The sequence below is a fragment of the Vigna unguiculata genome, chromosome 4, assembly GCF_037176805.1.
Source record: "Vigna unguiculata cultivar grain cowpea cultivar isolate G323 ecotype 2 chromosome 4, ASM3717680v1, whole genome shotgun sequence".
Classification (NCBI taxonomy): domain Eukaryota; kingdom Viridiplantae; phylum Streptophyta; class Magnoliopsida; order Fabales; family Fabaceae; genus Vigna; species Vigna unguiculata.
Window position 1 is genome coordinate 42,678,902 of NC_140795.1, and position 13,284 is coordinate 42,692,185.

The 13,284-nt window shown below is 32.3% G+C and overlaps 1 protein-coding gene and 1 long non-coding RNA gene across 3 annotated transcripts; one reads left to right on the forward strand and one right to left on the reverse strand.

Moving 5' to 3' along the window:
* Positions 1 to 4,154: 4,154 nt before the first annotated feature.
* On the reverse strand, positions 4,155 to 5,479 carry LOC146887250 (uncharacterized). 2 transcript variants are annotated; one of them, XR_014994258.1, is made up of 4 exons: positions 5,319 to 5,479; positions 5,075 to 5,230; positions 4,918 to 4,965; positions 4,155 to 4,822 (listed from the first exon to the last, which is right to left on the reverse strand). It is a non-coding gene; the product is annotated as an uncharacterized LOC146887250 (long non-coding RNA). The 2 variants fall into 2 exon arrangements; XR_014994256.1 differs by having other exon boundaries at positions 5,075 to 5,479.
* Positions 5,480 to 8,461: 2,982 nt separating this feature from the next.
* LOC146887251 (receptor-like protein EIX2) lies at positions 8,462 to 13,009 on the forward strand. Its single transcript, XM_085672073.1, has 4 exons — positions 8,462 to 8,479; positions 9,184 to 10,970; positions 11,646 to 12,314; positions 12,955 to 13,009. Exons 1-4 carry the CDS (start codon positions 8,462 to 8,464, stop codon positions 13,007 to 13,009), a joined length of 2,529 nt encoding a protein of 842 aa, XP_085528199.1.
* The last annotated feature ends 275 nt before the right edge of the window (positions 13,010 to 13,284 follow it).

Here is a 13,284-nt window from a genome sequence, read left to right on the forward strand (position 1 = left end):
CCAGTGACGAATTGTTGCCATTGCAAAGAATAGGCTAATGGTAGTCATCTTGGCCACGAGAGAGAAAGTGTCACAATAATTAAGACCATAAACCTGAGTGTACCCTTTTGCAACCAATCGGGCTTTGAGCCGATCAACCTGACCATCAGGGCCAACTTTAATTGCATACACCCCTCGGCAACCAACAACCTTCTTGCCTGATGGGAGGGGCACGAGCTCCCAAGTATGATTGTTTTTAAGAGCCTGCATCTCTGCAATCATGGCTTGTCGCCATCCAGGATGATCAAGTGCTTCATTCACATTTTTGGGAATAACAACGGAGGACACTGAGGATAAAAGTGAACAATAGGAAGGCGATAATCTATGATAGCTAAGAAAATTATAAATGGGATGTGGATTTTGAGAGGAACGAGTACCTTTTTTGAGAGCAATAGTCCAACCTGAATCACCTTCACCAGGAGTCGTAGGATCAAGAGACGAGGGAGAAGAATCTAAAGTAGGGGATTCACCATGTTCTTGGAAAATTGGACTATTCGTCGACGTCCTATGTTGGAGAGAATCAATAGGTGGAGATGATGGCTTAGGAGGACTTTGATCGAGACTTAGAATGATAGGGACATTGGAAACATTGTACTCAACCACGGGAATAGGAAGGACATGCTGTATGACATGAACATGTTGAACAAATGGAGAGATGTAAGGGGTTTGTTCAAAAAATGTAACATTGGCAGACATGTAATATTTATTGGTTTTAGGAGAGTAACATCGATACCCTTTTTGAAGTTGTGAATAGCCCAAGAAAACACATTTGAGAGAGCGAGCAGAAAGCTTATCTAACCCTGGAGACATGTCATGAACAAAACATACACAACCAAAAACTCTAGGAGAAGTGTGAAAGAGAGGATTATCTGGAAACATAATGGAGAAAGGGACCTTATGATTAAGAGAGGAAGATGACATCCGATTAATGAGAAAACCTGCAATTAAGATGGCATCTCCCTAGTGATGGACAAGAACATTGACACTAAGCAAAAGGGTATGAGCAGTTTCAACTAAGTGTCTATTTTTTCTTTCTGCTATACCATTTTGTTGTGGCGTATGAGGACAAGTAAACTGATGCAGGATACCATGGGAACTCAAAACGTTAGAAAAAGTAGATGAAAAGTACTCTTTGGCATTGTCACTTCTTAAGATTTTGATTACTTAACCAAATTGATTCTTGATTTCATTCAAAAAGGATGTGAAGATGGATAACAATTCAAAACAATCTTTCATAAGTTAAACCCAAATACATCTTGAATATTCATCAATGAAAGTAACAAAATACCTAAAGCCAAAAGATGAAACACAACTATAGGTCCCCAAATATCGGAATGGTTGATAGAAAAACTAGAAGTACACTTTGATTGAGACCTTTTAGGAAAGGTAGATCTAACATGTTTTCCTAGTTGACATGACTCACATTCTAAGGTCTGGAGACTACTAAGTTCAGGAAACATTTTCTTTAACTTGGACAGGTGAGGGTGACCCAGTCGATCATGTAATATTTTAGGATTGGGAGCTGCAACACATGACACTCGTGGACGAGATCCAAAATGGTATAATCCGCTCGCTTCATATCCTTCTCCAATCTGTCTCTCCGAGCCACGCTCCTGTATAACAAAAGATTTGTTATCGAAGGTTATAGAGCAATTCATTGTTTTGGTTAACTAACTTAAGGAAATTAAATTGAAAGGACAATTAGGGACAAAAAGGACAAATTTTAGATATAAGGAGGGAGATAGGATGACTTGATCGACTCCCTTTGAAGATGTTTTAGAACCATTTGCAAGGGTTATAAAATGAGATTTTTCTTAGAATGAAATGGTTGAGAATAAGGAGGTATTACCAGAAATGTGATCAAAAGCACCAGAGTTAATTACCCATGAATTGTGACCTTTCATGGATTGAGAGATGCAAGCAATTGATGTACTTGGAGCTTGAGATGACTGTGCCAAGTTGTTGGACTTGAGTCGTAGGTAGTCTTGATACTCGTCCTTAGTGAACTTGGGGTCAGTAGTCTCTGCCTGGGAGACATTGGCTATTTTGGCAGGAAAACCATGTAAAGTGTAGCAGTTCTCCTGGGTATAACCCATCCTTTTACAATACGTGCACTGAGGACGCCCACGACCTCCACGTCCACCTTCTCTAGTTCCACGTTCTCCTCTTCCTTGGGTGGCGACCATGACAGATGGTTCCACTACAACAAGAGTTTCTGGAGTTTGAAGAGTTGGAACACGTATCATGTAGGAGATCAAAGTGTTCATTGAAGGAACCTCATGAGAGGTCAAAAGTTGATCTCTGATATGATTAAAGTCTGGATGTATTGCGCGTAGGATCATCACCATATAGTACTTATTGAGCTTTTACTTCATTTCATCTAGAGAGTCGACTTCCAAGAACATTCGAAGTTCTTCCACAGCAGCTTGAGCGTCATTCATGAACGAAATCATATGTTGGTTAATCATTTTCAGAGATGCCAACTTGTTCGCCGAATCATAGAGGCGCTAGATATCATTTGCATAGATATTCTGAGCTTTCTATCAAAACGAGTGGCATGTTTTGAAGGTTCGAAGGGACATCAAAAGTCGTGGTTCCACCGACTGCCACAATAAAGCACATAGTTGGAAATCTGCTTGTTTCCATTGTTAAGCTTTTTCAGAGGGTACGTGGCTGCCATCTTTCTCAAGGTGGTCGTGATGTCCTTGACCGCGAAACCACATCTCGACGGTAGCGAACCAAGATAAGTAATTTTGGCCATTTAGTTTCTCGGAAGTAATGCATGGACTTCTAGAGAATGAAATAACACTCCCAGTACCTCTAGTGGCCATATATGATAAATAGAATAAAAAAACAGAGAGGATCTAGAAAAATAGTGAAAATTTTCGAATACCCTAAGGAGATTTCCGCAAGGGGTTCTATTGGACTTCACCGGAACAAGGTTTTAAAGGTCAAAACAGGTAGAGGAGGCTCCGACGACAACTATGGAGCTGGCACAATGACGAACCAGCGATTGGACAACGACGCATGGACAACACGCGCCTGACTGTAGCGAACAAAGATGGCGTGCGTGGAGGCGCATCGCAACGAGTCTGCCTTCGGCACCGGCAAGGGTGGCTGTCGCTTGGAGAGGCGGTCCAGATCCGGTGGTTTTCGGACGAAACTACAGACGATGACGAACGATTACAGACGACAGTGGACGACTACAGACGGCGATGGACAGTGGGAAATGTTGTTTGACAGTGTTAGGTGGTTCAAAAGGACAATGGGTAGTTCTAGAACGAGATGAACTGAACTTGGACAGTTGCGGACAACGGTAGTGACTAACGACAGTCAGTCGCGGACAACGATGACAAATGGTGGCAGACCAGATGAGACAGAAACCAGAGCGGGATCAACCCGCTCTAATACCAACTTGAGATTAAGACTGAAAATATATGAACAGTGGACTTGTAGGACCACTCTCACTCTCTTCTATTTATAATGAAAACTTATACAAGTACATGAAAGACGAAAAGACTGCACTAGGATCCTAGGTGCATAATTAGGTATAGCAGTAGAGGTTTCCCATACTCTACACCCTATACATAGGGTTAATGATACAATAAAAGTAATAATTCTAACAATACTAATAATTTTAATAATTCTATTAATACTAATAATAATGTTATTATTTTTCCTACATATTTCTTTTTCTATAATAATAATAACACTAATGCTAATATAATAATATTAGGATTAATGATACAAATATATATTTTGAAAGTTTAAAATGGAAAATTATAGTTTCAGCTAATAATAATATTAGTATTAATAATAAAACTATATATTTTGAAATTCTAAAATGGAATATTGTAGTTTCAGAATTAATAACACTAATAATTTTAATAATTTTATTAATACTAATAATAATGTTATTATGTTTCCTAGATATTTCTTTTTTATAATAATATGCTTAATAATATTAGTAGTAATAATAAAAATATATATTCTGGAAAATGGAAAATTATAGTTTCATAATTAATTCATTTTAGAATTATTTTAATAATTTAATAATATGTATTAAAATTTTAGATTAAAAAAAACTAATTAAAATATTAATATTCTAAGTGGTACAGCTTGATAGTATTGTTATTTTATCTTTGATAGTGTTCGTGTATTATGCCTCCTATTAAATAGAACCTTTAATCAAGTACAGAAAAAATCAGATACTTTATGAGTAAAAGAAATAAGAATGGTGATGACAAAAAAAAAAAACTCTGATAGTATTGATGTGGATACAGAAAATAGAGTTGACTTGGAAAAAGAGAATAACAAAAGAGGAAAAAAAGAAGAGAAAAATCGATAAATCAATAAAATTATGAGTATTTAAAAAAATTTCAAAAGTACATTCTTTTCTTATTATAAATAAAGTACATATAGTAGAAGTAGAATCCTGCGTAACTTCTTTCACTTTTTTATTCTCTATTTCCGGACTCACCATAAAAACTAGAGGAAAGAGGATAAAAAGAAAAAAAATATAGTTTAACAAAAAAATTGATAAAATTTGACAAACTTCTTATTTTGATTAAAAAAAATTAATTAATTTAATTTTATTACTGGAAATTCTGTCAAATTTATCAACAAAAAACTTTGTTAAAAAAATTATTTCCCTGAAAAAAAAATTGTTTACCGGAAAAAGGTGGTCCAATCGAGATTGATCGTTTGCAAGACAGATTCTTGAACGAAATTGATTTCTCCTTCTCTTCTCTTCTTCCTCTATTTTGCTCTGAATATTAACCTTCTACAGTTAACAAATCAAAGAACAAACATATCAGTCACAACACAGTATAGCATGGAACCCACGATCTCTTTCTTGAAGAAAACAAGAAAACATACCGCTTTCTGGTGGTGACCAAACCCACGGTTTCTTTCTGAAGGCGCTCTCTAGAATTTGAAATTCAAGAAAAGTTAAAGATGATATTGTCATATTGAGAAGCGGAACCCTAAACAAAAAAAAAAAAAAAAAAGACAAAAAAATGGAGGAACATGGTACCTTGGAAGTGGAACCAAAAAACAATTGCCCAGAAGCCATCCTTCCCTACGAAACGTGGATTACTATTGTCTGATTCATCAACTTCATCACCTTCTTTGAAATTACTGCTGCTCCCATAAACCGTCGATGAAGCAAATTGTAACAGGTAATATCCAACTAACAGAGAAATATAAAGGACAACAGTAAACCCAATGAAACAGTGGTATGGAATTGCTAACGATCAGAAATGAAAGAGTTGGTTTACAAGGAATTAAAAATGGAAAACATAAAGCAGCCACCAGCCATGGAATTCCTGACGTTCCTAGCGAACACCTGAAGAAAGGGAGTGATGAAATGAATAACAGAATTTGGTTTTGGACAGAGAGAGAATGAGCAGAGAAGGAACAGAAACAGTTAGGTAGAGAAGGTTGCATACCAGACACGTGCCTCTCTCACCGAATAAAATCCTTTAAATACACATTTTCCTTCCGTTTCACGTGTGCTTCTCCTCGCTGTCTTGTCATGCGGCCCCACTTCCACTACATCCTTTGCTTCCACTATCTTTTCTGTTATTTTCTTTTTTATTGTAGCACAAATTCAGAATTATCACCTTTTCGAGTCCTGTCTTTCCTTCCCTTACGAAATTCCTAACCGCATACATCCACATATTCCTGAACATTTCATCATGATGATACCAAGCCCTATTCAACTTCGAGTTTGCTATCATCGGAAGAAACCCTTGCATAAAAATATGCGTAAGAATATGGAGACACATTAGGGTTTAGGGTTTTCGGACATAAGGAAATACAGGACAAGAAAAAATATTGGAGTGAGAAGTTCTTCTGTTTCATTTCTCCTCATGTGTGGATTCTAATTCTTTTAATGTGTTATGTATATTTGAATTCATCAACTACAAATTAATAATTTTTATTTGGACCGGTCCATTTTTATCTTTGATCTAATCCAATTAAAAAATTATATTGAAAAATTAAATTTTTCATATTTAAAAATTTAGATTAAAAGAATTCAATCCAAAAAAGAAATTAAATTAAAATCCAGATTTAATATAATAAATTAGTAGATCAGATTTTTTTTTCCATCCCTAATAATCTCGTAACTATTATGTAAAACATTAAAATATAATTCTTTTTAAAATTAATAGAATACGATGCATTTTTTTCTCGTTTGTTCTTGCTTAAACAAAATATACATTCATTTTGGAAGTAATATATATATATATATATATATATATATATATATATATATATATATATATATATATATATATATATATATAAAAGAAACGGTGAAATGTTCCACTATCATTATCCCAACTGGTGTGGAGATTATTGATTTGCAAAAACGAACATGTTTAGGTTAGTATCTAATTGTATTTTACTTGTATAAAAACAAAAACAGCTGTTTATAGTTTTCTTTAAATAACTATCTGTATATAAGGTATTGAACAAAGTTGATGTAAGGCGTGTCCAAACATATTGAATTAATAAAAACATTTGTTTATTAGGTAAAATTTTTCTAATTAGCTCCCTTTTAATGTAGTTGAAATTTATTGGTTTAGCTTCCTTTTACGGAAAGAATAACTCTTATAAAATTTATAAAATCAGTTGTAACATCTATAACATTATATACTCTTCAAAAGCATCCAGTGGTCAAATGATGGAATCAAATTAAGAATATCTGGCATGTGGCAATTGAAGTTTATTATTTGTTTATTTTGTTTATTTTTTAGGAATCAATTGGAGAAAGTGAACTTTTTGATCAAAACACTAATTAAAGAATTTTCATTATATTAAACGTCATTTTATATTTAGTTTTATAATTATTTGGACTTGTATGAACTTGAGTTTATTTGAACTTTATTTAAAATTTATGACAGTAATGTATTTTATTTTATTTTATTTCAATTTATGATTAAATATTTATTTTTTAAATAATTTTGTAAATACCCGCTGGTACCCGAGGATATGAAAAAAATAGGCGGGTACCCGCATAATGGATACCCGACGGATATAGATACGGGACAGATATTTATCTAGCAGGTAGGGTACGTGGGAGCTACTACCCGTACCTTACCCGTCCCGTTGACATCCCTAATTGATCTATCTCGTGCTAGTAGAAGATTGTACCAATCCGCTGATCCTGGTAGAAGAGACATGAATCTGTGTATGTTCCTTGCACAAAGCCGAAAAGATGTTCATGGTGCTTCAACAATGGATATAGAAGGGAAGCTTGCGGAGATGTCCATTTAGATTCTAAAGTGATATGGTTGAATTGTTAATCAAACACCCTATAAGCAAGTTAAGATATATCTAACTTTTCTAAATTATGAAGCACAACAATTGGGGAAGATATCTTTAAAATGCTATTGTACTTTTAATTTGTTTAGAAAGTGAATATATATAGTGAGTATCTTGTCAAATTTAAATTGCATTTGAGATTTGTTTGAATTGAAATTTTCATATATGAATGAGTTTGAATTAACTGTTAAGTTTGAGAGAGAAGTTTTGAAAGTATATAACCATATTCAGTGTAAACTTGAAATTGGACTTTAAAATAGAACAAGATTATATTTTACAGTTTAACTTTTGTAAGAAAATTAAAATTAGTTATCTTGAATTAGTTGGAATAACCAAATTAGTTTGTATTTAGAATATAAAGTCACTTTGAACTATATTTTTAAATTTAATAAAAATACATTTCATTTATTAAATTGTATATTAAATTTTGAATGATTAAATTAAGTATTAAATTTAAAGATTAAAGTTGAATTAAGTCGAGGTAGATTGAATATGAATTTGTGGTATACATGGTTCTATTTTTGTTTAGGTTAAGAAAATGATTTTTTCATAAACATTTTGTCAACAAAGTTACTAAATAAAATAATATTTTTTTATGAAAGTTACAAAAAATAATTAAATTAATTTTTTTTTATCAAAAATAATTTTTTTTTTGTCAAAGTTTATCAAATAGTACTTGATCAAAGTATCACTTACCTCATTGTAATGAGACGACCCAATTTCAAAGTCTTATTTCTTTTTATGGAAAAAAGTAGTATAAGGTATATACCAGTGTACAATTTCCACATTTATTGTTTCTGGTGATGATCCTTGTCGTCTTTTAAAAGTCTTTTCTACGTGTTTTTGTTTCTTTAGGTATTATTGTAGTGTAATATTATTTTTAGTTTCTAATAATTATTATAATGTTTTTTAATTACATATATTTTTATTATATTGAAAATGGTTGACCTATAAGTGTCTGTTAAATAAATAAATTACAAAATAATTTATTTAGAGACAAATGACTTATTAAAGAAATTATTGGAAACTACTTAGAGCACAAGGATAACTACGGGCTGAAAATTCTTGTGATCATGACGACTTTTACAAAATGGTGGGAGATGAACTAGTAAGAAAATTTCTTTTATTAATGAAGGGTACAAACTGAGTATGAGCAACTTATCATACCTAATTCATATAATACAAAACTGTAATTTTAAAATTATAGGGAGATTTTTTCTTCTTTTTTATGCATACAGAATTGTATACGAGAGACGATTCTACTAGAGTTAAGTAAATTTACTACAAAATATAAAATTCTCCTCTATGAATTACTGTTGACATACTATAGTAGTTTCAAACATATATATTACTACAAAATTCAGCATAAATTACATACATATTAAATGTCTTACTTTTATGTCTAATTTTATGAATATAAAATTGTACGATTTGCAAAATTCATATCTAGATAAATTTGTTTTTGATAAAATTCATACTTAAATGGTTCAAATAGAAAAAATAATGAAAGAACAGGAAAACAATAAATATGGTAAAGGGTTTCGTTTATATTACTTAATAACAATGAAGCAAAATTTAAAGTTTTTAAAAAGGAAATAGAAATAATAATTTTTTAGGTATGGAAAAGTCTTATGGACTTGCTAAATAATTTTGTATTTTATAGTTTGATTTGTTTTAGAATAGTTGCAATCATAGAACTCTTTTGTTAAATATGAATTTAAAAAAGACATGCTAGCCGAGGTCGTTTTCTGTTTGGTTGGTGATTTATGAACAGAGGATGCATTGAATTCCACAGTTTCAATTCTTTTCCAGACACTAATATTCCACAGTTTCTCTCGGCGTTACATCAGTGGAGAGATCCACAAGTCGTTAATAGAGTTGCGACTATTACAGTATTTGAACCTCAGTTTCAATTCTTTTCCAGACACTAATATTCCAGAGTTTCTTGGCTCTCTTACCAACTTGAGATACCTCGATCTTTCATCTTGTGGTTTTGGCGGAAAAATTCCAACCCAATTTGGCTCTCTTTCTCATTTAAAATACTTGAATCTTGCTTCGAATGATCTGGAGGGTTCAATCCCTCGTTATCTTGGAAATCTCTCTCGGTTGCAGTATCTTGATCTCAAATACAATAATTTTAATGGAAACATACCTTCTCAACTTGGAAATCTCTCTCAGTTGCAACATCTTGATCTCAGGGGCAATTCTTTTAAAGGAAATATACCTTCCCAACTTGGGAATCTCTTCCATTTGCAGGAGCTCTATCTTGGAGGATTTTACGGTCCTCTCAAAATTAGCGACAGAGGTCAGTGGCTCTCAAATCTCATTTCTTTAACCCATCTTCACTTGTTATTTGTATCAAATCTTAATCGGTCTCATAGTTGGCTACAACAGATTGCAAACCTACCCAAACTAAGACAACTAAGTTTAGTTTATTGCAGCCTTTCTGATCATTCAATTCTGTCATTCAGACCTTTTAAGTTCAATTCTTCTACTTCCCTCTCAGTCCTTGATCTTTCCTTAAACACCTTTACGTCACCAATGATATTCCGGTGGATCTCAAACATCACTTCCAACCTTGTTGAGCTTAACCTTCGTGGAAACCTCTTGGAGGGTTCCACATCAAGTGATTTTGGCGTGGTCATGAATTCGCTTAGGCAACTTGACCTCTCTTATAATAATTTAAAGGCCAGGGATTTGAAATCCTTCATGAATGTATGCACCTTACATTCTTTAAACATGCGTCAAAACAATTTGACCGAAGACCTCCCATTCGTTCTTGATCATTTGTCTAGTGGTTGTGTTAGACACTCATTGCAAGATCTGGATCTGTCAAATAATTTCATCACTGACACTATGCCTGATCTTTCGGTATTTTCATCTCTTAAAACATTGATTCTCGATGAAAATCATTTAAGTGGTACTATACCTAAAGGAGTCAAGCTACCATCCACTTTGGAAGGTTTGTCAATTAGATCAAATTTCTTAGAAGGTGGAATTCCAACATCACTTGGGAATGCATGTTATCTTCTCTCATTGGATATGTCTAATAATAGCTTGAGTGATGAGCTTCCAAAGATAATTTCTCATTTGTCAGGATGTGCTAGATATTCTTTGGAAGAATTAATTCTAAATAGCAATCAAATCAATGGCAGAATACCTGACTTCTCAACATTCACATCTTTACAAGAATTGCATCTTCACAACAATAAGCTAAATGGAGAGATTCCTAAGGACATTCAATTTCCACCTAACTTAGAGGCCCTCTACATGTATTCAAATTCTTTAAAGGGTGTGTTGACTGACTACCATTTTGCTAATATGTCTAAGTTACAATACTTGAATTTAACTGGAAACTCATTGGGCTTGGCCTTTACCCAAAATTGGGTTCCACCTTTTCAATTGTTGAGGATAGAATTGGGATCTTGCAAGCTAGGTCCAACATTTCCCAAATGGCTACAGACACAAAATAAATTTATTAGTATTGACATTTCAAATGCTACAATATCAGATATTGTTCCTGAATGGTTTTGGACTAAATTACTATTACAAAAAGTGATGACGGTGAATATTGCACACAACAATATGCATGGTACAATTACAAACTTTCCACTAACACATTTTTTTGTTTATATGTCTCTTGGATCAAATAAGTTTGAAGGTTCTATTCCTCTATTTCTACGGAATTCTCTCTTTCTTGATTTATCGAAAAATAAATTCTCAGATCCTCTTTCTTTTTTATGTGGAGATGGTACCATCATATCTTTATTATATCTAGACCTTTCATACAATCAATTATCCAAACATATCCCAGATTGTTGGAGACAATTGAACTCATTAGTTTATTTGGATTTGAGTCACAATAACTTTTCAGGAAAAATTTCTACTTCAATGGGATCATTGTTTAATCTTCAAGCATTATTGTTGAGAAACAATAATTTGGTAGAAGGAATCCCTTTCTCCATGAGAAATTGCACAAGTCTAGTAATGCTTGATATGTCAGAAAATAAATTATCAGGATTTATCCCTGAGTGGATTGGGACAAGAGAAGAATTGCAAATCTTAAGGATGGGAAATAATCAATTCTTTGGAAGTATACCATTAAAGGTTTGTTATCTAAGAAAAATTCAGCTTTTGGATCTCTCGCTAAACAACTTATCTGGAAAAATTCCTGAATGCATAAAAAATCTCACATCAATGACTCAAACAACATCTTCAATAAATTTTAATGGTCATCAATATAATTCAATTCAAGTTGAATCCTATATCACTGGGTCATACTATTTGAATGCATGGTTGACATGGAAAGGTTCAAAACAAATGTTTATGGATAAAGGTTTGTCACTTTTAAAAAGCATTGATCTCTCAAGCAATCATTTCTCAGAAGAAATTCCTATAGAAATAGAGAAATTATCTGGATTGATTTCATTGAACTTATCAAGAAATAATTTGATTGGGAAAATTCCTTCAAACATTGGAAGGTTAGCATCACTTAATTCTCTTGATTTGTCTAGAAATCAGCTTGTTGGTTCAATTCCTTCGAGTCTTGTCCAAATTTATGGACTTGGTATGTTAGATTTGTCCCATAACCATCTAGCTGGAGAAATTCCAACCGGCACACAATTACAGAGTTTTAGTACATCCAGCTATGAAGATAATCCTGGTCTTTGTGGACCCCCACTTGAGAAATTGTGTATTGAGGATGGGTCTACACAAGAACCAAATGTTGAAGTTCGTGAAGATGAATATTCATTATTGAATAATGATTTATTTATAAGTATGACATTCGGATTTGTTATAAGCTTCTCGATGGTATTTGGCTCAATCTTATTCAGACGTTCTTGGCGACATGCCTATTTCAACTTCCTGAACAACTTAGAAGACTATGTTCATGTCAAAATAGTGATCTTTGCTAGAGTAATTAAGCTGAAAAAGATTAACAGGTAATAATATCATAGACTTTATATAATTTTGTTCTCCCTGTATATCCCTTTTTTCAATAATTTTATAACATTTTATTGATTAAAATAAAATTAACAAATAATTATGTTAAGTATTCAACAAATTTTGACCATTCAGTTAGTTGTTTTTGAAACTAATATATCAAAGACATAAGATTTATTACACAAGAGCAGTTAAATGTGTAAATATAGCATGTTAACTAATCAAAATCATGACCTCTTGCTTGTTTGAATGATGAGTGCTTTATTGTTTATTTATTTATTTATAAATAAAACTATGTTCTGGACAACCTTTTTGCAAATTTGGATGAAAAGTTGCATGACTACAAAAACAAAAAAGCAAAAGTATTGATATTCAATACTTGATAGTCTTATAAAAAAAACAATGGTTTCACTTGGTACCATGAAATTTTGTTTGTTTGTTTTTCCTAGTAAACTTCTAAGTTTTTTTTAATATATGGTTAGTGTTTTTTTTAAACAACCCGATTAATATTCTTAATACTACAAAATTTTAAACATAAAACTACACTTTTTTTAGACAAATAGAATAAGATTTTTATTTATTGTAATGTATGCATTTCGAAGAACTAACATTCTTTGCATTTTATTTTTCAATTTTCAGGCACTTGAAACCCATCCTCTTACACGACTCCACCTTTGAGCTTGTTAATGGTTGAACAAGTCAATGGTTTTTTCAAATTCCCATAGTGTTGTAATGAAATATAAATTATCATGCATTTTATTAGTATTCACTTGTACTTTTCTTATAATCCAAACTTAGGTCTCACATATTTTTCAGTTAATTGCATTTCATATACAATAAGAAAATATCTAATTAAAACTAATGATCAAAAGTTGTTAGTCACTATAATAATCAATTTAAATAATAATTTACAAATTAAGAAATTAAGAAATTATTAATTACTAAAATAGGTACTATTATGAATAAAAA